At 36.5% G+C, this 25,714-nt stretch overlaps 1 protein-coding gene across 7 annotated transcripts in view; it reads right to left on the bottom strand.

The window, feature by feature from the left end:
* Positions 1–25,714, bottom strand: part of DLG2 (discs large MAGUK scaffold protein 2) — a gene marked incomplete at its 5' end in the record, with an annotated part of 1,037,476 nt that overhangs the window by 295,925 nt on the left and 715,837 nt on the right. For all 7 annotated transcript variants that reach the window (XM_082764777.1, XM_082764780.1, XM_082764778.1 and 4 more), the window contains one exon: positions 1,637–1,773. In XM_082764777.1, coding sequence (XP_082620903.1) covers positions 1,637–1,773 — 137 coding nt within the window. The remainder of the gene's footprint in view (positions 1–1,636; positions 1,774–25,714) is intronic.

The following is a 25,714-nucleotide window of genomic DNA, read 5'->3' as shown; positions in this document are numbered from 1 at the left end:
GCAGAACAAAAGAAAAGCAGTATGAAGATGTGACATCAAACATACTAAGAATGACTTCTGGTCATTTTCAGAGGTCAGATTCAGGAATAAAAACTTGTCCCAGTGGATAAACCTGTATTTACCTGTATCTGACTGCAGTGAATCATAGGTTAAGGACTGAGAAGAGATACTTAATAGGCAAATCCTACCAAAAATAAATAAATAAATAAATTCTACATTCTGATGTAGAAAATTGTTTTTCTACTGAAATTCATTGTAATTAAGTGACACTGGAGGCAAGGAATGCAGTGTGCCTGTGTTTTGCAGATATTATGTATTTCTTCAAGTGAATTGGAAGAAGTTAAGAGTAAGGTAACAAAAATTTGCAAATCACACAAAAACCGAGAAGGAATTATCACCACAGCAAGAAACAACAGCCGAATACAAGTAGATTTTCTATACGGTGCTAAAGAACAAAATAAGGAGCAACTTTGGCAAATATAAGAACACATTTCTATGGAAAAATGAACAAAAATGTCATTAAAGAGCAGGGACTTGAATTTCACTGTGCTGAAAGCCTGAAAAGAGGAAATGTCAGAGAAATGTTAAGTTCTAGTTTCATTTTGCTTTGATTTGCTAACATTATTTGATCTTTAAGTTGTTTTATCTGTCTACTAGGTTTAATTAAAAAAAGCTAAAGTCACCAACACAGCAACCAAGTGCCTTTTATGTTGTGTTTAAAACCCTGAAAATGAATGGCCATCTTCACATGTGACTGGAACACAGTGTTCCCAGCCAAATACAGAAAACTTCAGATATATTTTTACAGGCAGAAAAAAAGGTCACAGCAATTTTTCACTGCTTAGATATCATGTCACAAAGCAGAGCTACTGCAGTACACTTTTTTCATGGCAATGACTGAAAATATATTTCTCTGCTTGCTGAAATCTATGCAAATGCATTGACATGAATACAACTTGACATATATTAACTTCTGCTGATTCATCAGGGTCCCTTACAAAGAATTAAAGAAACTCTGTGAGTGGGAAATAATTATCTAGAGGGAACAATATACTAGCACTGCAAATATCAGGAAAAATTTCCCAAAGTGAGATCTATCAGAGAATTAAGAACACTTCCTCAAGGATAAAAGATAGAAAATGTATCTTTAATAACATCTAAATGGAGCATCTACATGAAGCATTCATGCATATAGTAAAATATAGGTAATAGTCCACTGACAGTGGCTACACTTGAGAGTTTTGTGGCATATTTTACATCTTATCACTTTCTTGAAATGGTCAGTAGAATCAGTTGTGCTGTAATAAAGTTTGTGTAACACCTTTCTTTAGAACTTTTACGGTACATTTTGACCTATGTGCACAATACATTTATTCTCTTCTTAGTTAAATGACTGTAACAGCAATACAACACATTGCCTTTTCTTCACAAAATATTGGTTTCCCAGTATATATTTTTTAACAGTAGTCCCAGAAATACATATAAATAATGAGAAAAAAATGAAGATGTCAAAAATCTAATATAATTATTAGAGAAGTTGTAATGGTTACATTCATTAAAATGTACAGTAAATAAAATTCCCTACATGAAGCAACTTTCAGTCATACAAAATCCAATTTACATTTGTCATACTTACCATAAGAAGTCTATCTCCAACCTGCAACCTCCCATCTTTTTGTGCAGCTCCTCCATCAATAATCTTGGTGACATAAATACTGTTGTCCCCAGGGATGTGTTGGTTTCCCACTCCTCCTGCAATACTGAAACCCAGACCTGGAGAAGATATGAAAAACAAAACATTATCAGTACAAGAATAACACTAAGTAAGAGTGTAATTGTATAATTACAACATTTTTTAAAGAAATGCAAACAACATAACAGGTATTTGAGGGGTCATATGCTTTCATTTTTCCTTGGAAGTTGAGGGACAGAAATAAATCAATGAAATTCCTTTCCACATACAATAAGAGAAAGGTAAATATAAAAAGAATCAAACCAATGATGATTTTATACTAATGTCTTGTCCACACCAGGGGACAGTGCAACCTACATAAACAAGATATGGCATAACTTCTTCATGGTGGAAATTTCTGCTGACTAGTAATGAAACTCTGAAGCTTGGACTTCATTTTAATAAATATTGGTATAAAATAAATCACAGTCTACCACAAAAGAAATTAAAGGTATTCTTATTGTCTACAGAATTTGAAAAATACTGTGAGAGGTGTACTACAGATTTTGTAAGTTTCTGTAGTACTGCATTAAAAGATGTGAGAAAATGAAAGATAAATGGTGTATTTTGATTTAATTCTGCTTTGCATATTTTTTCCAGGACACAAATATCTTTGGCTATTCACATATAAAATAGGAAATTGATAGTTCACATATAACTTTCTCTCAGTTTCTCTCTTTTCCTATCGTCTGACACAGTACATAAATAGACAGATCATTGCTCTCACTTGTAATAACATTTTTATCTCTCAATCAGAGAAAAGACAGAAACTACTGCGCTCCATTTCCATTAAAATCTACTTCATAAGGTATATTTTTTATAGATTATATATCTAATGGGAACTTTCATTTGAACAAATAAGCTGTTACTGACAATAACCTGCTTAGATTATTGCTTGAACCAGGCATTTCTCTTTTAGCTGAATAGAAAAAGTAGTTGTATCTACATAGAGAATAATAACTAGTTTTGTCTTTGATCATGGTGTTCAGTCATTCTTAAAGCAAACATATTAGTAATAGCTTCAGCGTGAGCAGTGAAAATGCAGTAGAAAAATGAACTGCCTGGAACTTGGCATTTTATTGCAAACTCACCAGCGTGACTGCCTGTGCACTTAGACTTAAGTGATGGTTTATTTAATACACACAGACTTCTTTAGCAGCTATATGAGTACAGAGATAAGCTTTTTGAGTGAATTAAATCTCAAAAAAAAAAAAAAAAAGTGATTTTTTTCTCACACTATTTTAATTTGATCATTATTTTTAGCTTAAAAAAATGTGAGGTCAGATAACATAGTGAGCTACTTCATGGATACTGTGAAAACAGTAAATTACAAAAAGAAACCTCTGAAATTATATCTCAAATTGAAATACTAAATTAAGATGACTATTATCAGTATACATTAAGTTAATTCAGAAGTATCAGATAATTAAAATGAAGCTTTATTTAATTTCCAGCTAAAGCTGATGATCACTGTTACTATTTATGTTCTACTGCCAGGACAACTACAAGAATAAAAAGATTACATAAGGGTATTCTAAGAAAATACCCAGAATTAAAATTTTCTTTAAAACATTAGATGTGGACTAGGAACAATGACTGAATGTTCCCTGGTGACATAATTATCACCCTTTTGGGAAAAAAAAACAAAAACAAAAACAAAAAAAAAAAAAAAAAACACTGCATGTTTCTATCAGTAAAATGAAGCTCCGACAGTATTCCAGAATGATGATGACAGGCACAGGAAATGAGTGGGCAGCTCACTGCAGCTGGAGAGCTTTCTTCAGCTCCACTGCTCACCTACAGCATCACTGTGGGAAGATTAGGTTATCATATGCTTCAATCCTCTTCTCTCTCCTTTATTAAAAGTGCACACTTGTAAAGGGCAAGGTCATTTCTGTCTGTATAGATGTACCGTATTTTGTGCAAAAGGGTTCCTTGTCCTGCTGCAGTATAAGCAAAGACCATTGCTTCTACTTGAAGCAGTGCTGAGAGGGGTGGTGGGGTGGTGGTGGTTTTTTTTTTTTTTTTTTTTTTTTTTTTTTTTTTTCATGGTTATATCACAATTGACATGTAAAATCACAAAACAAACAAACAAACAAACAACCTTGTAACACGCTACCCCATTACAAATGTTTACGGTGATGAAAAGAGTAACTTTTTGTGCTTTTTTAATGGACATAAAATGTGACAGCATGGAGCTATATTGTGTTGGTAAGCAGGGTCTGCCTTTAGAATCCATATAATCAGCCTCAAGTATGAAAAGGTGTAAAAGAACTGAACAAGGCAAGACAAAATACTGCAGGGGTGAGGGTGGGTGGGAGAGCCAAATGAGGAAGAGAGAGTTTCCATGGCTTTTCTATCTGTAATGATCTGGATCCATCTGGATCCAACACTTGTATGTGTTAAAAGATCACTTCTTGGGAAAAATGTGGAATGGAACCATGGCAACATTTAATTTTACTGAAATTATTTTTGCTAATTGCCAGAAACACTAGGAAAATATATTACAATAAATCTTTTGGGTAGGATTTATCTGGCTAAATGACATCAGACTACTATGCTAACCATTTATGATAGCTTTATAATCAATGAAAATTCATTAAAGACTTTTAGAGGGTGATTCATCTCATCTCAAACAGACATCTGAAAGAGACAAGATGAATCACGCTCTTGGTTTCTGAAAGGCTGGGGGCTGGATGTGGGAACAGGTGGGTGGGATGATCAGTGCGACACAGGTTCACAACCCGTTACATTCTCAGCTCCAATTATACTGAAGGTTTCTGCTTTGTTTTCAGACCTGAAAAAGGTTTGAGCATCTATGGTTTGGATCTCTCTTTTAACTGGCTACATTGGGTCAGTATTTCCGATTTTTACTTGTCTTTGAAATGGAGAATCATTCAAATGTATGGTAACAAAGGGAGCAAGATGCGTTTTCTAAACTCAGTTGTTTGAATTGCTCTGTTAAGTTCAAAAATCAAAATAGAACGTTTAAATGTAGAACCTTTTTCTTATTGACTTCTTGACTTTGGTCAGGAAGACTTTGCCATCAGAATACAGAAGGATGGGAGACATTTTCAGAATTGCCCTTCATCTTACTTTCTGTTTTCCTTATTTACTCTCTGCTTCACAGCAACACATCTGCTTGGACAGAGAGCCCAATTTCCTCATAACAGGAATTAGATGGAGAAAAAGAGAAAACTACTCCAAGAGGAGAAAGGGAAGAGAATGGCTTTAAGAGTGGTGTATGCATGTCCATGTCACACGGCTTCATTTAAAGCCACTGTAGGCACATACAAAATTGTATAAAATAGGCAAAATGAATCAAACTTTATTTCCTTCCATTTACAGCGGGTAGGTGTTTGCAAAATTCATCCACCTTTACCACAAGTGCAGGAGATAGTTTTGTTTGTTTGTTTGTTTGTTTTTGATTAGTCCAACAACAGGTGCTTTTATATGATAATAACAAAATCAATGTGTAAGACGCAGGGGATATGTCCACACTGTGAACATATCATTTTCCAGAGTAACCAAACAGACAGGGAACCTAAAAGACCAATGACTGCTAGATAATGTCAGCTTTGTAAAAAGAAGTGAAGTTAAATGAAACTCACTATTAATACAAATGGAATTTTGTGCTTGCTACTATCCTACACAGAGAAACAGGTTTATTTTAAGCTAGCAAACAGAAAGAGGATTTTAGAGGGCAAATCCAACATGAGTTCCACAGTCCTATCTGAGAAGCTCAAAATAATGGGGCAGCCAAAGACAGTCAAATTTAGGTCATAAACTGAGACGTTTGTGATTTGCAAATATTTAACCAAAATAGTGTGCTCTAGAGACATAAAATGTGTAATTCTTTATTGCAGAATTCCTGGTTTTACCACAGCATCCCTTATCACCAAGAGACAGACATCCTCAACACTGAATACCCTGAAGCCACAAAAAGCACAGGACTTCTAATAGAAATATTAGGTTACAATTTAATTAAATATGGACAGAAATGTGCATGTAAGCACAAGAAGAAATAATAAGGGTTAGAAAAATGTTGTGTATTGACAATGCAGAGCATTCCTTGAAATAAAACTGAAAATGAGTCATTTCTGTCAAACCTGGTAGGTCTGGGCTCTATTAAGACTGCAACACAGATATCTTGTCAGCAGAAGACCCTGTACCATAACATCAGGATGCTGACAGCAAGATTACAGCATGTTCCATATGCCATTCCCTTGCCTGCAAGCCCAATGGGAAAGCAAATAATTGCAATAAATATATGTATTTGCTAAATGAAAACAAAACAAAAACAAACAAACAAACAAACAAAAAACAGGCAATGAACAGCCACTGTGCTTATAGCTTATGGAGGCTGAAGAAAGCAATATTCTGAAGTAAAGGACCACCCCATAACAATGGTGGTCTCTTAGACAGTACAAAACATCTGTACTAAAATTAGTTGATGGTCAACAATCAAGAAAATGACAAGGGATGTGGTAAGGTTTCCATGTCCTGTGTCCTTTGTGTCACACAACAGTGAGCTAGGCCTCCTCAGCACAAGCATCCAAGGGCTTTTGATGTGAGTAAAAAGAAAAGTGAATGAAATAGATAAGAGAATGAGCAGAAGTAAAGTATAAGTAAGTAACTTATGTATAGATTTAATGAATACTCCCCTCTCTTCCTGTATGATGTCTCATTGTGTTTTGCTACAACCATTTCCTACAGGTGAGAACCGATCTGCTCCAGAACAGTATCTGAACTCAGATTTTGAGAAACTGTTCTAGGCAGCAAAACAAGCTAACACAAACACAAAATACCCATGCAACACCCTGCACACTGAGGACCTTCCATGACAACACCTGGCTGTGGGGTGGGACACCCCACATGGACCATGCTCCTGTGAGCAACCGGAAAAGGCAAATGGAGGCAGCTCTCATCTTTCCACAAACCAGACGCTTTTACAGCACCTGGTTACAAAAATTAGAGCTCAGTATTGAAATTACTTATTACTTGAAATTACTTTAAGCTTCCAGAGCCAACGTTTAGATGTCTCTCTTTTTTTTTTTTTTTCCTCTGAAAAAGGGAAGAACAGGATCATACTTATGAACCTACTCATGACTTCATCAAACCTGGAGCAATGAAGTCCCTACACAGGCCTCTAATTAATCAAATTCCACTTAGAGGGAGGAAAGGAACATGGATAATATAAAATGCTTTCACTGTTATCAGCTGATCGACTTGTTTTGACAGGCCCACAGTTATATCTAGCGCTATATGAATAAACAAACTAAAGCAAGGTTAGTTATAAACAGAGGAGCAGCAGGGAATATCCCCCTCCCCCCTTCCCTTTTGCTCAAACCTGTAGTTGCCAGTTTTAGGTTTTCTGGAGGAGAGATAGATATAGTACCTTATAAATGTGGAATTTTAATATCCTTGTTATAGCTGTGACTTATGATTAATGTTCATTATTGACATCAGTTTCATTTATTATTTGGTATGCACAAAAATGAAATATAGTACAAAACAAAAATTAAAATATTACACAATAATTAAACAATGATACAAGGAGGAACTTCTTCTACAGAGCTTTCCTTCCTTCCTTCCTTCCTTCCTTCCTTCCTTCCTTCCTTCCTTCCTTCCTTCCTTCCTTCCTTCCTTCCTTCCTTCCTTCCTTCCTTCCTTCCTTTTTCTTTTTTTTTCTTCTTCTTCTTCTTCTTCTTCTTCTTCTTCTTCTTCTTCTTCTTCTTCTTCTTCTTCTTCTTCTTCTTCTTCTTCTTTTTCTTTTTCTTCTTCTTCTTCTTCTTCTTCTTCCTTTTCCTTTTCCTTTTCCTTTTCCTTTTCCTTTTCCTTTTCCTTTTCCTTTTCCTTTTCCTTTTCCTTTTCCTTTTCCTTTTCCTTTTCCTTTTCCTTTTCCTTTTCCTTTTCCTTTTCCTTTTTCTTCTTTTCTCCCTCTCTGTCTATCTATCTGTCTGTCTTTATTTTTCATCCCATGGATCAATTCCTGAGAAACTATTAATCCTAGAAATAATGTCTTTTTTTTTTTTTTTCTTTTGTCCATGCTGCAGGGGTAGATTCAAATATCAATTCATTTGAGTGAATTCTTATAACAATTCCTATTCCTGACTCATGTCAAAGCTTATACCAGAAGAAGTTACATGAGTAAAAATTGACTACGTTTTGTTCTGAGGATGAAAAAATCAGTCCAAAGTACAGTATGATTCATAAAACTTTAACTAATATTCATAACAAGCTTAAAAGCTGCCTGCTTTCATTGCCATCTTTAGTTCCCATTTCAGACCTGTTCCCAAATCACTTCAGAGGGCTTTTCTTGAGTAAAAATGTGGTAATAGCCTTGACTGGAAGAAGGCCCAGCCCCCTACAAGGCCAATCATGACCTGATGTCCCTTTCTAAACTTTCTAAACAGCCTTGAGTTGAAAATTTCAAGTATCTTACTGATTGTTTTTGACTTTTTTTTTTTTTTTCTTCAGAAATATCTAATATTTTCCCAGATGTCTGGTAGAATGTATGTTGAAAGATGACGTACAGTGCCACCAGGTAAGAAGAATATTCTTTGAAATCACCTTACACAAGGAGAAAATTATAGCTTATTTTACACTGTGTGCGTCCTTCATGCCTTCAGCTATTTATCCAGCAGTTGTCATGCTGCTCCTTTGTTCCTGCCCATAGCCATTTTTACTGTAATTATTTTTATTAATCCCTACATTCTGGCTGTCAGTGCATCACCTTTTCATACTACTGAACTGGCAGAGATGCCAGATTTCAGTACAGCCTGCACTGAGGATGCAAGTGGACAGCATACACAAGACTTCCATAAGCATGGCAAGCACACTTGAGACCATGACTGCACACTGTTTGACAGTTGCGATTATACAGCAGGCAAATAAAATGCCTTCCTTGCAAGTCAGCACTGTTTGCACAGCAGCACTGATGCCTCTCTCCAAGGGAATGGGCCCTTCAGTCACCTCAGGAGAGAGGGCTTGCAGCTTTTCTGCATAGAGGAAGATTTTGGTCAGATTTTTTAGTGGAAAATAAACAGAAAAAAATTGCCTCTTACTCTTTTTACCTGCACAAATTTTAAACACTGCAAATTCAAATTTTAAAATAAATCTTAATAAAAAGTTAATTTTCATTTTAACTATTCTTAATTTAATAAAATTAAAAATGTTAATTGAAATTTAAAACACTGCAGTGACACAATCTGGCTGCACAGCCCTGAGTAGGGACGTCTGCTCTCACTGCATGCTTGAGAGACGAGAGTCAGGAGAGAGTCAGGAGAATGATCCCACAGAGATTAAAATCTCTTCAATGCACAGATGCATGCACACATTCATGCTGACGCTGCCCCAAATAGCTCTCTGAATGACTAAGGGCTTGGAGGGATAGCAGCCAGCTAACACTGAATGGAGGAGAGACTGTGGTAGTAGTGTGGTTGGTGACTTAAATGGCGGTGACAGCCAGATGATTTCGGTACTTTGGTTAAGACTACCTAAGCAGGTTTGAAACCTCCATTTCAATTTTTACACAGTGCTATCCATGCCATCAGGTTGCATATATAATTTTAAAATTCAGCTAGCACACCACTACCGACAGTTTCTTACAGCTGTTCCAGATCAGTGGGGTGCTGGAACACCTGGCAGGCTCCCTGTAATAACACTGATTTTTCTGAGCTCACTCTTGATCTAGGGGTGCAAGATACTACAGCTTTCCTCTGGGATTCATCTCAATCCTCTAAGACCCAGAAAAGTCAGAAATGCAGAAAAGTCCAACCTAGAAATTCTGTGATTCTGTGATTCTGTGATATTAACAAGCCTTGCGGCTATTTCAGGGATTTTTTGCTGACATTGCTCTGGTCTCTATGCCTGTTCAGAAGCAATTTTAAACAATTACAACTCTTCTCCAACTGCTTTTTTATTCTTTTGGGCAGAAAAAACAAATAACAACAACAACAAAAACAAACAAACAAAAACACACAAAAACATTGCAGTAGAAACCACTGGGTTGTAACAGTAAGAAAGGAATCTGTTCTCAGGACATGGGGTTACACTTCAGAAAGAAATGTTTACATTGCCCACTTTGAGTAGATGATGGGGAGGAGAGATTATGATGCAAGTGTTAATATATGTGCAACACAGCGAGAGTAGGCTCAAAAACAATCGCTCAGTAGATACAGTAGGTAAAACATTGGTTTTACGCTATCATAACAGTAAAGCTCATCTTTCTGTAATCGTTAATAAAACCTTAAAAATGTGTTTGTTAAATTATATTTCTGTTTGTACAAATTGAAAAAAAAAACAAAAAAAAAAACTGTCTAAAATACAAATGGAAACCATTCCTTCTTTTCCAATCAGTTTTACACTTAAATATCTTTCCCATTACGGACTTCTTGCCTGCATATACTCATCCCCAAAGATTCATTCCCTCCAGATGTAGCTGAAAAGAAGAAAACAGCAAGCTAGGAAAATACACTTGGAGGCTCATTAGAAATGGTATTTATTCTTAATTTCTACATTTATTCATATTAATTTATTCAAATTTGGAATAAATTTCCCAGAAAGCACAGACCAGCAATGGCCTCATTGCACAACAGGAATTCTCAAGAATATTTCAAAATTTATCTTGAAAAGAGAAGGCAGTATTCCTAATTATTCACAATAAGCAGGTTTTTAAAGCATTAACGAGGATTTTAGTTCACTAAAAATCATATTAAATCACAGTCACAATTTTAGTAGCTTAAATGCAAGAGAGAGGAGATGATTTTGTTTTTGACATCTACTGGCACTCCAAGAATTAAAGCAACCAGCTCAGCTCTTTCAGAAAAAGGCACAATACACCAAGTCTAAACATTTAATGTTAAAAACAGTCAAATGATGCTTTTAAAATTTTGAAAATTACTGACAGATAGAGCTGAGATATGCCACTTAGTATTAACTGCTCACGATTTTACTTTTTGAAATGTCTTTTCACCTCTCTCATTTCCATGCAATGTTTGCATATGCCTACACTGGAGCTGCATATGTACACTGATTTCACGTTCACGCAGGAAGTTTCTGCACATTCTTGGTGCACCCACAAGTACAAACAGTCCTCATATCCAGAGTCACCAAAAATCAGAATTTTAGATTAGGGCAGCCATCATCTGGCTCCCTGCTTCTGTGAAAGCATCATTTACATCTTGCAGGGAACAATGTTAAACACGGCATAAGTGACTGTGCTGTGTTGAATGTCATATGAATGGACTGTTAAAGACTATCCTTTCTCTTTTTCTCATTCTATTTGTTTCTGCATTAGCAGCATGTTTCTTGACAGGGGTTTGTGAGGAGGGGGTGCTTTACTCCATCCTCAACACTACCCTTTAATTCAGTGGAAAAATCAGCTGGAAAAACCTGATCAAAGATGAAGCAGTAAGCTGTCATAATTGGCAGCAGAAAACCAGGAGGGGGGTTGCAGCATGCATTTTTAAGATTGTAATATGCTGACCTAGAGCTGCACTACTGCCAAAAGAGGTAACTCTGCTCTCCTCCCTGCCCTTGGCCACACTTCCCCACTGCATGCCTTGTACCAGCCATGAAAATTTTCTAGCCAAATAGATTAGCAGCTGAAAATGGCACATAACCACAGACAAACTGGTCTGAATCACAGACCAGGTGCATGTTCATCAACACCTACAGAGGCGGCAGCAGGGGCTGGCAGCAGAGGATGGTGTTGGACCCCAAGTCCTTTTTCCTGGTGGCACAGCTTTCCACAGGGCACATTAGGAAAGTTGTGACTGCTGCGGAGTGCAGGCAAATTGAACCTGGGGGATGCGCTAAGAAGGAAAGATGCAGGAACAGAAGATGGAGACAGGAGCACAGAAACAGCTGTTTATACCAGCAGAGCACAGAGAACATTTCAGTGAAAATATGCCATTAGAGCGTGAGGCCTACTGGGAGGAAAGGGAACAATAAAACTTCTCTCCTTAGCTTGAGAGAGAGAAAGAGAAGTTAGCAATCACAGATTTGTAATGCTCCTGAGAACTAAGACAGATCTGATATCATTATAAGTGAAGAAAACAGTGAAATAGTGATGCTTATTCAATATTTCTCCAGTTTTTGCTCTGGCAGATATACTGGTACATGAACCTTTCCTGACTAGAGAATGAAACATAAAGCCTTTAACTCATCCTTTCAAGAGAAGCACTGGGCTCAAGAAAGATGGGTTTAACCACCTTTGGTTGCCCTGATAGAATGGCATTCAGGGAGTATTCATGCATATATTTGAAAGCAGTGGGAAACCTTGTTTTTACCTTACACAAGTTTTTAAGATAATTAGACTCGTTACCATAATTATGTTTTTGAGTTGTATTTATTTTAACTGCACCCCCTGTTCAAAATGTTCTTTTCCCTCAAAATGTATCTCATAATCAGGTCTGTAAGGTTATCAACTTGAGGCAGAAGTATCTGGAAATGGGATCAGCATCGCTGGGCTGGATCTCACTGGTGTAAAACCTAGAGAAGTTCCTTTTCCCTAACCTTCTCGTCTCTTCACTTGACAATTTATATGAAATCTTGAAGTTTTTTTTTCACCTTCCAGTTCTGCTTGGCTATTAAATTTCACTTGACTCTATTTTTTTTTTTTAAATTATTTATTTTTAAATACAAGTCAATTCCAGGACGTAACTTTTGGACCTAAAAAATAAAAATCATATCTCATGGATTCTCTGCAGGCAGTTACACAAACCTGCAATGCACTGACAAGATCCAAAAATCTGCTATTGCTTTAACAATACATATTCAGTTGGGATCAAACTGTGAAATAAAGTTCACTTTCTACGCACACGGAATACCAGTTGTTTCAACCAAATCTGTGCTGACAGTCAATCATAGTTTGGCTGTCATTAACAAATAGTACCTACATCATTTTCAGCTTAGTTTACTATGAATTACTGCAATTACTGACAGCAGCACAAATTATTTCACCTCCTAATAACACTAAATGAAAAGCACTTGATCCTGTAGGTGTGGAAACCAAGATATGTTTTAAAGTAGTAATGTTTTAAAGTAGTCATTATTATTATTATATTATTATTTTTTAATTATGGTACTATATAAAGCTGTGCTTTTCTCACCATTGTTTTCCGATCAAGATTCAGTCTTGAAACATGAAATAATTATTCTAATTCACACACACACAAAAGAAAATATTTGCTGTGTGTAACGTTATATATTAATATACAATAATAATAATATATCCGGGTCCAGCTAGGTCACTACTTTCTAAATTGGATGGTTGTTCTAGCCAAATATTTAGTAAGTTTTCACCAATTAAATGGAGAAAGAAGAAGCATTCTGTCAGGTTGGGATTTGTTTAACAACCATAAATGTCAGGGAGAGACTCATCAGTTTCTTTTGTTCATCCTCCATTCAAAGAGGGGAATTTAGCATTTATCTTCTTATTCCTGTTGTAAAGCTGAACAGAAATACTTTCTTGAAAAGCTCTCTGCCAATTATATTGAAGCTTGAAAATACAAAATGAAATCAAAGTTCATCTTGTATCCTCTTATCTATTTGCAATCAACCCATAAATAAGACATCATCCATTCAGTTCCATCCTCTTTAAAAATACAGACAGAAATCAAGACACAAATTCACATTTATTTTATTTATTTATTTATTTTTTAATGTAAGGCAATTTATAGAGCCCTGCTGTTAAAAATTTACAATTACATAGACGATACAGAAAAAAGAAAATACATGTTGCTTACTGAAATATACTAATAAGGTGAAGGCATGCTGAAAACAGATTCATAAGTCATTGGTCTTTGCTTTGACAATTCTTTTCTCTCTGAAACTATACCTTGGTCCCTTAGTTCTGTCTATCAATGATATTTTCTTGCAGCACACTTAAGAAAGTGAAACAAAAATGCTTTATTTGCCAGTGAGAAGCATCCTCTACCCTCATAGAGTAAAATCAGACGCTTGTGTCTCCTCAGAAATTATGTTAAATGTTTGCTGAGGGAGTTATACTCTTATACATTACTAGAAACTTAACATGAACCCATATTTGAAATCTGTATTCAGAAGTACAGATCTTTCGAGACAGGTCCCTGAGCACATACGATTTTCTAAAAGCTTGTGCTTAACAGTGTGGAGACTCAGACTATAACACTTCAATGTGATCGTTTCAGGCTGGGTTACACTACAGTTTTTCTCTGAATAAGGGTTTTCCTGACACTTTTTATCAGAGAACTTCATTAGATACATTAAAACACAAGACCCTGCTATTAGTCCCCCTAGGGGTTCTATCACAGGGTGTTAACATGGTCTTTGCCTCAGCTATTTTAATTAATAATAGTGCCTGAATCTCCCTGCAATACCAGAGGTAGGGTGTCCAGGAATGGCATACACAGCTTCCCTAATGAAAAGTGAAACCCTGTGGAAAAGAATGAATGCGCTGATGTGTTGATTTATTCCTAGACCATTTCTTGGCCACCCCTTGGAAATTTTAGGCAGTTCTTTGGATGAAAAGACTCATCCTAGTTACATCCACAGATGCATAACCCAGACCCTAAAAGATTGATTTTAGATGTACAGAAATTCAGCTTTATTTACAGATGGAGAAAAGCATTTTATCTGCAGTCATGACTTAGCATTAAAAGCTTTAGTACAGTCCAAAGCAAAGGAGTCCTGGCCATCCTCCAAATACTGAAGCCTGCTGTGAGAACAGCCTTTGACAAAGAACCAGCCATATTCCTGACCAAGATGTTTGTAAGGAGCATGATCCTGACTTGAGCAACAGGAAAGTTGAAAAGCAGAGAAACCCTAGCCTGTTGTGAGTGAAAAAAATGCAGGCTGAGACTGCAGTTTACCTGTTGCAGTATTCATTAATAGTTTCACGTGTGAAGAGGTTTCTTTTCTAAATTTTTTTTATTGCTCCTAGCCACAAGTAAAGAAAGAGGGAAATCAAAAACACTAAATTACAGTTGATAACTGGCACATGAATTGTGTGTGTTTTTTGCCTGGAAGACACCCTCTTTATTTCTGCAGGTACGTACTTTAATAGCTCTGTGCCTACTGTTTATCTTCATACTGCAGTGAAAAGAGAAAACTTTGTTATGATCACAGAGTCTTGGGGTTGCAAGAGACTCAACAGATCATTTATTCTATCTCCTTGTCCCAAGGCAGAACCAAAGACAATAGCACCGTGTCTAACAAATGGCTGTTCAGCACACTTGGATATTTCTACTGCTAGGGACTTGGTGACCTGCCTGGTAATCTATCATATCACAATCCTCGTTTGTCCTAAAATGCAATCAGTCTTGCTTATCGTAATTTGTCTACTAAGCTTTGTTCCACACCCTCCCTAGGGGGCACACAGAGCAAATTCACTCTTCAAAGATGTGCTGTAAAGCAAGAAGATTGCTATCAGGGGCCCATAAGACCCTTCTAAGTCTTTGGTGTTTCACATAAATGACTTTAGATCACTCGTTCTTTCCTTGTAGGACAGGCTTTCTAAATCTCTGATCATTTTTACTGCACTCCCCTGGAGTCCTTCCAGCTGGTCCACACCTTTCTTGAAGTGGAAAGCTCAAAGGCTGAGCTCTCCAGCTCAGTCTTTACCTGTGAAGGATGAAAGGATTTCTTATGTCTTATAAACTATACCTCAATTTATAAAACCCAGTATAGTGTTTGAATGTTTTATCGCAGCACGATGTGTAAAAGACAAGATGCTACAGCTAACAAAGTCTTACATCCTTTTCTATAGGATTTCTGTCTGGACAGCTTTCTGTTAAGCACTGTTTATTGCATTATTTGATTATTTCTGTTACACTTGTTTTTTCTTTCTTTCTTTTTTTTTTTTTTTTTCTTTTCTTTCCTGACCACTTTCAGTGTTAAACCCTCTCAGCACATGGTGTCATCTGAGAAAAATGTGAAAGAGTTGCAAAAGAGGAGTATGACATCCTCTGGTAACATTACTCTTCAAACTTTTTCTAGGTGCTTGAGAAAAGATTTACTACTCTCTGGCATTCTGAGATTCTGAAAGCAAACTGATGGCTTTATATTCCCATCACTTTCCTTGTTCACTTCAGTGAAAATATGTTTTCTGTTTGCTCTTCCCAGTTTTTCCCTTTGCCTTCTCTACACAAGTGTTTAAAAACAACCCCTGTTTTGTCAGCCACATCTGAGTGGTCTGGGATCAAGATCTTCAGGGCCTGCAAAGTGTTAAAATATCTAACATATTTATGTGCTGTCTGGCCTGCTGCTTCTTCATTTGAAGTTGAGGTCTTTCCCCTCTGTCACTGGTTTTAATCATGATAGCAATCTTATCACAGATGACCTTTTTGTGAAAATTGATACCAGAAAAATAGCACGCACTTTTTATTATTTTCCCTCAAAAGCACCTGTCATCTCAGCATTCTCTCTCTAACTACAAAGTACATATCTAAATTACAGTCATTTACACCACATTACAAAAAGGATGTGATTTGCTATTATAGAATTTATCAGTATTAATTTGAAATAACTTTCAGAAATTTTGGCTATAGCATTTGACAATTATTAGAATTTAGAAACAATGCACATCCTACCTACAGACTATTGGTAAGATTCACAACTACCCTACTACTTACACTGAGTTCATTTTTTGATTATAATACAGGAAACATAAACATGCCTATACTAAACTTTACTAAATTATTTACTGTAACTTTATGCTTCGTCATTTCAGTTTTCTCTATTGGAGCGGCTAATATGCCAATCTATTATTTTCATAAGACCTCCTAAAAACTGTTTTGCGTAACAAATAAAGCAAAGCAAAGAATAAAGAACAAAGAAAAAAAAAAGTCTATTACATCCTCTTTGCAAATATATCTTTCCAAAGTAAAAACTTCAAGCATAGTCTGAAGATACTGTTCTTTTAGCTTACGCAACATATCTTCTATCATGTCCCAAAGACTCATTTTTGTCATAATGCCCTATTTTACATTCTCTTCAGCTCTAAGATCTTGCTTTACAACTGTTTCTTACTATCAAAGGAAACAATTGGACAAAATTGTTTCTAAAGGATCCATGAGCAAGCTTCTTATTTGTTCACAGAAATCACTACTGAAAATTCAGAAGCCAGCATCCCAGGTACTGAACCTGGGTTCATGCTCTTGGAATACTTTGGATATGTATTTCTCGTTCCACTGTAAGTTGCCTCCACATATATATTTTGCTGTTGTAAGTTCTCAGTTGTGCATTTGTCTTAGAAAACAGAAACTAAAGCCTGAAGCATCAGGTAGTCTTCTTGCTTTTCTGACTGTCTTAAGTCAGACAAAAATGTTCTCTGGAAGAGGTCAGAGGATTTTTTTTTTTTTTTTTTTTTTTTTGTTCTTTCAGACACCAAATGTTTTGTATTATAAGAAAAATATATCACCCTGTCATTGTCCCAAGTGGCAGAAAAGAACTTAAATGAGCCTCTGCAAAAAGAAGAAAAAGAAGTGATACTCTCATGAATTGTAAGGCTTTAACTGCTCACTTGAAAGAACAGTTGAAGAGCAGCTGTCTGTGTGCCAGTGATCACAAGCCTTTGGCAAAGCAAAACTGAACTTTGCTTCTGCAATAAGCCTGATCTCAGTGTATCTGCAATACAGAAACCTCTGCAAATCAGCTGCCTTTGTATATGTGACTGCTGCAACACATGCAGTACCAGAATTTTTGTGCACTGGAGTCCCAGAGTTTTTTGTCCCATACCTTAGGATGACACAGCTGGAAAGTAACTGCAGAGACCACTTTTTTCATAGCAAAATGCTAAGAATCTTCTTTCATCCAAACTACAAGAGAGACTGCTATTTCTAGGAATATTACTATGATATTTAAAGAAACAAAATGAACAAGTAAAGAAACCCTAACTGATTGAAGAACAGCAGTTTTCCCTATAGTATTTTAGCTTTAACTTACTATTTGCTTTTTTTTTTTTTTTTTTTTTTTTTTTTTTTGACAATTTGTCCAACACCTTTGGATTTTTCTTTTTTGTTTTTTTACACATGTTTATAGCTGGTTGCTACTTTTTAGCTGTCACCTAGACAGCTAGATAGAAACCTAGATAGAAACCAAGTTGCATTATTTCTTCTGTTTTCATTATGGCTGACTATAATTATAGACAAGCTTCAAAATACTGAAAGCAAAATGAGGGTGACAGACCTGCAGAAAGGACTAGGATATAGTATGGGGAATAGACAGATGAATGACTATTTGCAATTAATCAGTTTGGCATCTGGCTTCTGACTAATCCAGCTACTCCCTTCAGAGATGCTTTAATATACTTCCTTCCTTTTTTTTTTTTTCTTTCACCAGCTGGTGGAAACAAAATAATATCAAAAATCTTGAATATTTTTTAAAAATAAGCTGCAAGTTGATATTTTATTTACTGTATAAATCCAATCTGTAAAGCTTGACTCAGCTTTGTCACTCTACCACCATCAAAATCTCTGAGGCCTATCTCAGAAGACTTAAAATACTGTCTGCCTATGCTTAAATTCAAAAAAAAGGAAAGGAAAGGAAAGGAAAGGAAAGGAAAGGAAAGGAAAGGAAAGGAAAGGAAAGGAAAGGAAAGGAAAGGAAAGGAAAGGAAAGGAAAGGAAAGGAAAGGAAAGGAAAGGAAAGGAAAGGAAAGGAAAGGAAAGGAAAGGAAAGGAAAGGAAAGGAAAGGAAAGGAAAGGAAAGGAAAGGAAAGAAAAGAAAAGAAAAGAAAAGAAAAGAAAAGAAAAGAAAAGAAAAGAAAAGAAAAGAAAAGAAAAGAAAAGAAAAGAAAAGAAAAGAAAAGAAAAGAAAAAAGAATAGATACAGCTCCCCAAGTCAAAAAAATTAATTTAATACAATTTATTCCTCTGAAGGTGCCTTTCATGGCACTGCAGTAATTTGCTGATTCATGTTGTTTTCAGCAGACAGCAGATTTCTTGAGAAAGATCTGGACACCTAAAAAACTATCAAGAAGACAGATGTTGCTGTGTAGATAATTAACTGAACAATAAGGGATGAAATCACTGCTCTGTAATTTCACCTGGTTAATTTGCACTTTTGGCCTTATATTCAAGAAAGGAGGAAGCTCTGCAATGAAGCAGCCATAAGGATTCTCAGACTCCTCAGCTGCAAGTGACAGATGTCATGTCAATAAACATATTCTACAAAGGGTGCTAAGGCCTTAATGTATCTTCTGTTGCATCAGGATGTCACATCAGGCTCAAGGTAATTGCTGTCATATAATTTTTTATTTATTAAAGTGCTGAAAGATCAAGCATAATCATTCCCTAAAATTCACCTGAGGAATTTAAAACTAAGAACATACAGGTGGTGAAAAAAGGCCAAGAAAACTGCCACTCCTTAAACAATTCTCACTCCTCCACTAGAAAACAGAAAAGATACTGGCCTTCTGTGTACAGAAGGACTTCTTTCCACACCCAGCCCAGTAGTTTAGCAAATGACGCCATTATCCTTCCTCATCTTTTGATTTATTGTGTATCTGGAAATACTGATGAGGTAATTAACATTCTACTGTACTGTCTGATGTATCTCCTCCCTTTCTCTTGATGACCTGATGAAAACAGTGATGGCAAACATAATGAAAGGGATCTTCTCTAACTCCCTTTTAACTCTTACACAGCATTCTGGAGTGGAGAGGGAAATGATGAAAATATTCCCTGACCCAGAAATCCTTAGTCTACAGGAAAAAATGACTACAGACATTGCAAAATTATGAGACCTGCTCTAATTACATTACATTTGGTAAGTAAAAAAAAAAAAAAAAAAAAAAAAGGAAAGGAAAAGGAGAAGAAGTTGGGAAATATATCAGGAATTTGCCAATTTGTGTAGCACTTGCCATAGATAAAAAACAAACAAACAAACAAACAAACAAAAAACAAACACAGTGTTTAGTGGTGGAGAAAAGTCCTCAGGATTTCTAAAAATAACAGAGAGAAAAATGCAATGGTATCAAAAAGCATCCCAAAGCTCAGATGCCAAAGTTTCCCAGAGACAAAAGATTTTGCCACAGACAAAAATATTTTGTGAGGAATTTTCTAGCAGCGCCCCAGTATGTTTCTAGCAATCAGTATGCAGCTGGGAAAGCCATCTAGTAAGGAACTCACTTTGAAGCACTCCCACAAGTACAGGATACATTGAACAAAACTTATTTTTCAAGTGGTCTGCTCTACCTTCACACAGAAGAAAGCCATACAAGCAAGACCTGGAGACACATCTGTAACTATGTTGGTGATCCAAGAGCTGAGCACAGAAATTGAGTGCACCATTCCTCTGTATGGGCAACGACAAGAAAGCAACATCCTTCCCTCAACTTTCCTGCTTGAGATTACAGAGTTAAAATGGCTAAGGTGTCAAGAGCTGTGTTCAGGGCAATCTCATAACTCCTGCTAACTAACTCTTGATTCTCAGCAAATGCCTTAAAAGTTAACTTTGACTGCAACAAAAGGGTTGACAACATGTCAGAGAAAATGAGGTCATACAACTGCACTGTATTACATAGTGTACATAGCCAGAGCTGACAAAACTATCAAGGCAACTGAATAGTAATACAAAATTCCTACCTAACTCAGAAAGGGCAAGTACAGAAGATTTTGTCAGTTGAAATGTCAATCAGCACTTAGTCCCAAAATGGCTGAATTTGGTCTGATGTGACAACTGTTTGATATAACCTTTTTCTGCAATTTAATTGCAATTTGAACAACCAACACAAAAGACATACTTTTTTTTTTGTTTTGTTTTTATTTTTCTCCACTGAATACAAAAAGAACCTAGCCAAAGCTGCTTTTTCTTCAAACAAAATCTTAAGCTTTTTGGCATCCGAGCCTACCTGCACATCTTTCTTTCCCAGTGCTGCTGGTTTTGCTCTACTGCAGACACAGTTCATTAAGATGAATCGTATTCTGCTGAAGCTGCCTCATCAGTAAGTATTGCTGAAGCAATTTAGTAATGATCTTAATGCGCAGTGCTGGATTTTTATAGCCATCTCAATTGGCTATTAAAATACAGCACTGCACTTTGGAATTGCTACTGCACTACTTCAGAAATTGTTAGCATGATGGAGTTGCAGAAAGTACTGTTCATTTCAGTAGAAACTTCGCTTGTTATGAATGATTTCTGGAAACTGATACTTAAAATCTACTATGAGATTGGGTGTGCAATTTGCATATTAACCCAAAAGTCTTAGAACTACTTGGAGAGTTTTTAAGAATTGAATAGTTTTGAGGGAAAATGAAGACAAACAAAATATGTATATATAAAACTGCTGCATAGTCTTCCAAGTCATTTTGCTCACTCCTTTATTGAAAATGGAAAATGAAAGGAAAACACACAAAAAAGGAAGTCACAATTATGACTATAAGATTCCAAACAAGTGACACCCTGCAGCTCATAGGATACCTCTACTTTTTAAATGGTGAGACAACCCACCAGATGGGTGGCATTTAAATTCTGTTTCCTTGCTGATGGAGAAAGCCATTACTTTGTCAATTAACTACTTAGCTCCAAAGATAGTTGAATTTGGTCTGTCATGACAACAGTTTGGTACCACCATCGTCTGCCATTTAACTGCAATTCTAACAAACAACACGTCAGATTTACTTTGTTTTTGCACTGAATACAAAAAGAAGCTAGCCAAAGCCTGAAAAAATTGAACAGAAGTGCCAATCTACTGACTATTATTATGTGAAAGTACTCTAAATAAACACTACTTTTCTTTAGGAATGAAGGAGCCACTCCACACTGAATGGTTTTTAAGAAATATTTCATATGTGGTAATTTATACAAATGAGATGGCAAGTCTGTAGTGACCAAAGGCACATAAATATTTTATCTGTGCCATTAAGCAGAATATGATAATAGCAGCAATATGCAGATATCGTCACTTAAAGAATGAGGTCCTGAGTCTGAGAAATAAAAGGTGCAGATATAACCTGCCATTTTTTATCCATCGGGCATTGGCAGCATTAATATATCAAAGTATTTTTTAAAAACAGCAAAAGCTTTTATGGCATTATTACAAAGATTTCTAATTTTATGAGTTTCAAGAGAACACCATATTCATGTGATAAACTATGCAGATACTCACATATTCTTATATGAGACAATCTTAGCCTGCAGGGAAACTATGTCTTTTAGAGATGTTAGCTTATAAATGATGATTTTGAATTACTTTCTTAAAATTGGAAAATTATATATTAGTGCTTGATGGAGCACTTTCTGCTGATTGGATGAAATGCAGGTCCCTTCAAGCAAAGACATTTCACCAAAAAATGGTATTTTACTTTAGTTGTAGTGTCTTTTTTATTCATACCTGTGGTAAGTGATTGTGCATTACAGTAATATGAAGTGAAGCACGTAAATTAGAGTTGAGAATCTAAGTAGTTTGTTAAATCTAGGTTTGGGAATATTTGCCTGCTTTCACATTTTTCTACAGCTCTCTTTTTTACATTTCTCTATTTTACACTGTTTTAGATCAGGATTCATGAAAAAGCTCACAGCATGGAAGGAAAACATTGAAAAACATAAGTGAATTCATAACTGATGAGATCATAAGACTGAAATTTTTAAAAGACTGTAAGAAAAGGTTTCTGGCTAATGTAAAAAAATGCTGAAAACACTTTGGAAATATTAAGACATTTCTTAGCATGAAATTTAAAAAGTTTTGGAAGTTTTAAGCAAATTAACAGAATATTTGCCTAACTTGCCATACAACCTTCCTCCCCCCAGATGCTAAGGATTGCTGAGTGGTATTATTGCCCAGTAAATTAGAAAAAAATAGGCCAGTATAAAAGTGGGAGAGAGCCATACTAATAAAAATATACATATCATCATCAGTCTGAAGGAAGCCTTTGCAAACAGTTATCAAACAGCAAGATTGGAAAGTTCTCAGTGTTCTCTGGAATAGGGAAGGAGATAATTGGGTTTCATTGTTTGCAAAAACTCCCTCTTTCATTTTAAGAGCTCTAACTATTACCTGAGATAAAAAGCAGACCTTTGCCTTTGCTTTAGTAGACAAAAATAATAGGTTTTCTTCTTTCCTTATTGGGATCAGAAATTGTAAACATAAAAACAAACAAACAAAAATGCAAAAAAAACCACAAACAAACAAAAACACTCTATTCTGCTGTCCTGAATTGAACACTTCTTTTTTTTTTAGAAGACAGTCTTAGCAGAAATTTCAGAAATATGCATACTTCTACCAAACTTTCTGGACTATTTCAGTTGTCACTGGAAGCTGGATGCTATGTATGCAACAGAGTACAAGCTTTTCCCACAAAGGCCATCAATCCAAACAAAAATACAACTCAACTTCTATGAAACAAGTATGAACTTCTGGAGTAGAGAACATTTCAGTGACAATTACAAGCAAATCTGCAGTGAAATCATACCTTATACTGTTGGTGAAAATCTCTGCATCTTCTCAAATTTCCATAACTAAGCAATGGGTTAAAAACTATACTACTTAAAGCATACCGATTCTTCTCCTAGTATAGTAGGAAAGCTTCATTACTACGCAGTGACTTTATTCTTTGTCATCAAGAATAAAACAAATAGTTTTGTGAAAAGGAAATCTCACACGTGTTGCACAGTCGCTTCAGGCCACCACAGCAAAACAATGAAATGGAAACTCTGGAACTGGTTATGCCCAATGACTTCATCTAACATTTAGATGAATTTGCATAATTAAAAAAATACATGCATATAAAGCCCTTTGTATTCATCCCATCTTATTTCTGAGTATTTTATTGAGATGCCCAATTTAGGAGCTTAATCTTGGCTGACTAATACTTCTTTTTTAACAAATTAGATAAGATAAGGAGGATAGCCATCCACAGAGAGATACAGAACTAGGCTAACAGATGTATTAATTTCTAATTTAGAGCTCAAAAACATATCAATACCCCAAGTGAGTTAAACAAAAAGTCCCCAAACAGTCCTAATTCGGACAGCAGGAAAGAATAGAAAAATAAGTGCCCCAAAAATATCTTCCATTAGATGCCCAGAGCTGGGTTGCGTGAACCTGATAAAAATGTACCATTGGCTGAATTCACCAGGAATGTAAAAAAAAACATGTTTGTAAAAACAGAAAAAGAGTTGTAGCTGCTGGTTGTTTCAGAGCCTTTCCATGCAAAACAGAGAGAATAAAACAGAAACTGTAGCCATCTCTGCAAGATTCAGATGCAGTTCAAACACTGAAAGGATAGTTACTATTGAATTATCATAGAGGATGAGAGAAATTAGTCCTATTTCTCTATAATTTTATTCTCAAACCACCACAATTTCTAGATTTCTAGATCAGTGTGACCAGCAGGGCTAGGGAGGTGATCGTCCCCCTGTACTCAGCTCTGGTGAGGCCGCACCTCGAGTACTGTGTTCAGTTTTGGGCCCCTCACTACAAGAAGGACATTGAGGTGCTTGAGCGGGTACAGAGAAGGGCAACGAAGCTGGTGAGGGGCCTGGAGAACAAGTCCTACGAGGAGCGGCTGAGGGAGCTGGGCTTGTTCAGCCTGGAGAAGAGGAGGCTCAGGGGCGACCTTATCGCTCTCTATGGGTACCTCAAGGGAGGCTGTAGCGAGGTGGGGGTTGGTCTGTTCTCCCACGTGCCTGGTGACAGGACGAGGGGGAATGGGCTTAAGTTGAGCCAGGGGAGTTTTAGGTTAGATGTTAGAAAGAACTTCTTCACTGAAAGGGTTGTGAGGCACTGGAACAGGCTGCCCAGGGAAGTGGTGGAGTCACCATCCCTGGAAGTCTTCAAAAGACGTTTAGATGTAGAGCTTAGGGAAATGGTTTAGTGGGGACTGTTAGCGTTAGGTCAGAGGTTGGACTCGATGATCTTGAGGTATCTTCCAACCTAGAAAATTCTGTGATTCTGTAGATATCACAATAAGTTATGCTTTATATATATTTTTTTAATTATTTTATTTTATTTTTAATGTTTTTAAGTCTGCCATTTTTCTACTCAAGTTCCCTGGTTACTCAGCTGTTTTGCCTCACGTATCCCTAGCTTCATTTTTCCAGCTGTGTTGTCTTTTAAGATGTTACATTTCCTAAAGAACTGAGGCCAGAAGTTTATTAAGAAACAGAAACAGTATTTTCTGGCTTTATTTTTTTTTCCTGGTATATAATAGAGCTTGATATCAGTTAGGTATTGGTAGAATCATAGAACCACAAAATATCCTAAACTGGAAGAGACCCACAAAGATCATCAATTCCAACTCCTGGCTCCACACAGAACCACCCAAAAATCGGACCCTACATCTGAGAGCATTGTTCAAATGCTCCTTGAACTTCAGCAGGCTCAGTGCTTTGACCACTGCTCTGGAGAGCCTGTCCCAGTGCCCAACCACCAACCAGTGCAGAACGTTTTCCTAACACCCAGACTGACCCTCCCCTGTCCCAGCTCCATGCCATTCCCTCGGGTCCTCTTGCTGTCTGCAGAGAGCAGAGCTCAGCCCCTGCCCCTCTACTCCCCTTGTGAGGGAGCTGCAGGCCACCATGAGGCCTACTCTGCTCTGGACTGTACGAACCAAGGGACCTCAGCCATCCCCCATCCATCTTCCCCTCTAAACTTCACCATCTCCATAGCCCTTCTTCAAACGCTCTCTGATAGTTTTATTTCCTTCTTGTATTCTGGTGCCCCAAGCTGCATACTGTACTCAAGGTGAGGCCTGAAGTTTGCAATTCACTGGTCACATACAGTGCAAAGTTTTTTGTAGGCTTTTAGAGGAATCTAATACAGAAGTTATAATAAACACCAAGAATCAACTTTAAATTCCTTTGTTTTGAATGTCTGCCCATTTGTTCCCCAGAAACAAAAGCTGTAGTGTATGTAATCCATTCTCATTACTGTTAGCCTTATTATATTTCAATACAGAGCAAGAAAAACATATCACTTAAGGACAGGGTTTTCAATAGTGTCTAAATTCCATTGATTTTCAATAGGAAAGCTCCCTTGCATATCCTTCCTCTGTC

The sequence above is a fragment of the Aythya marila genome, assembly GCF_965140915.1.
Source record: "Aythya marila genome assembly, chromosome: 1".
Classification (NCBI taxonomy): domain Eukaryota; kingdom Metazoa; phylum Chordata; class Aves; order Anseriformes; family Anatidae; genus Aythya; species Aythya marila.
This window is presented reverse-complemented; position numbering and strand designations above follow the sequence as displayed.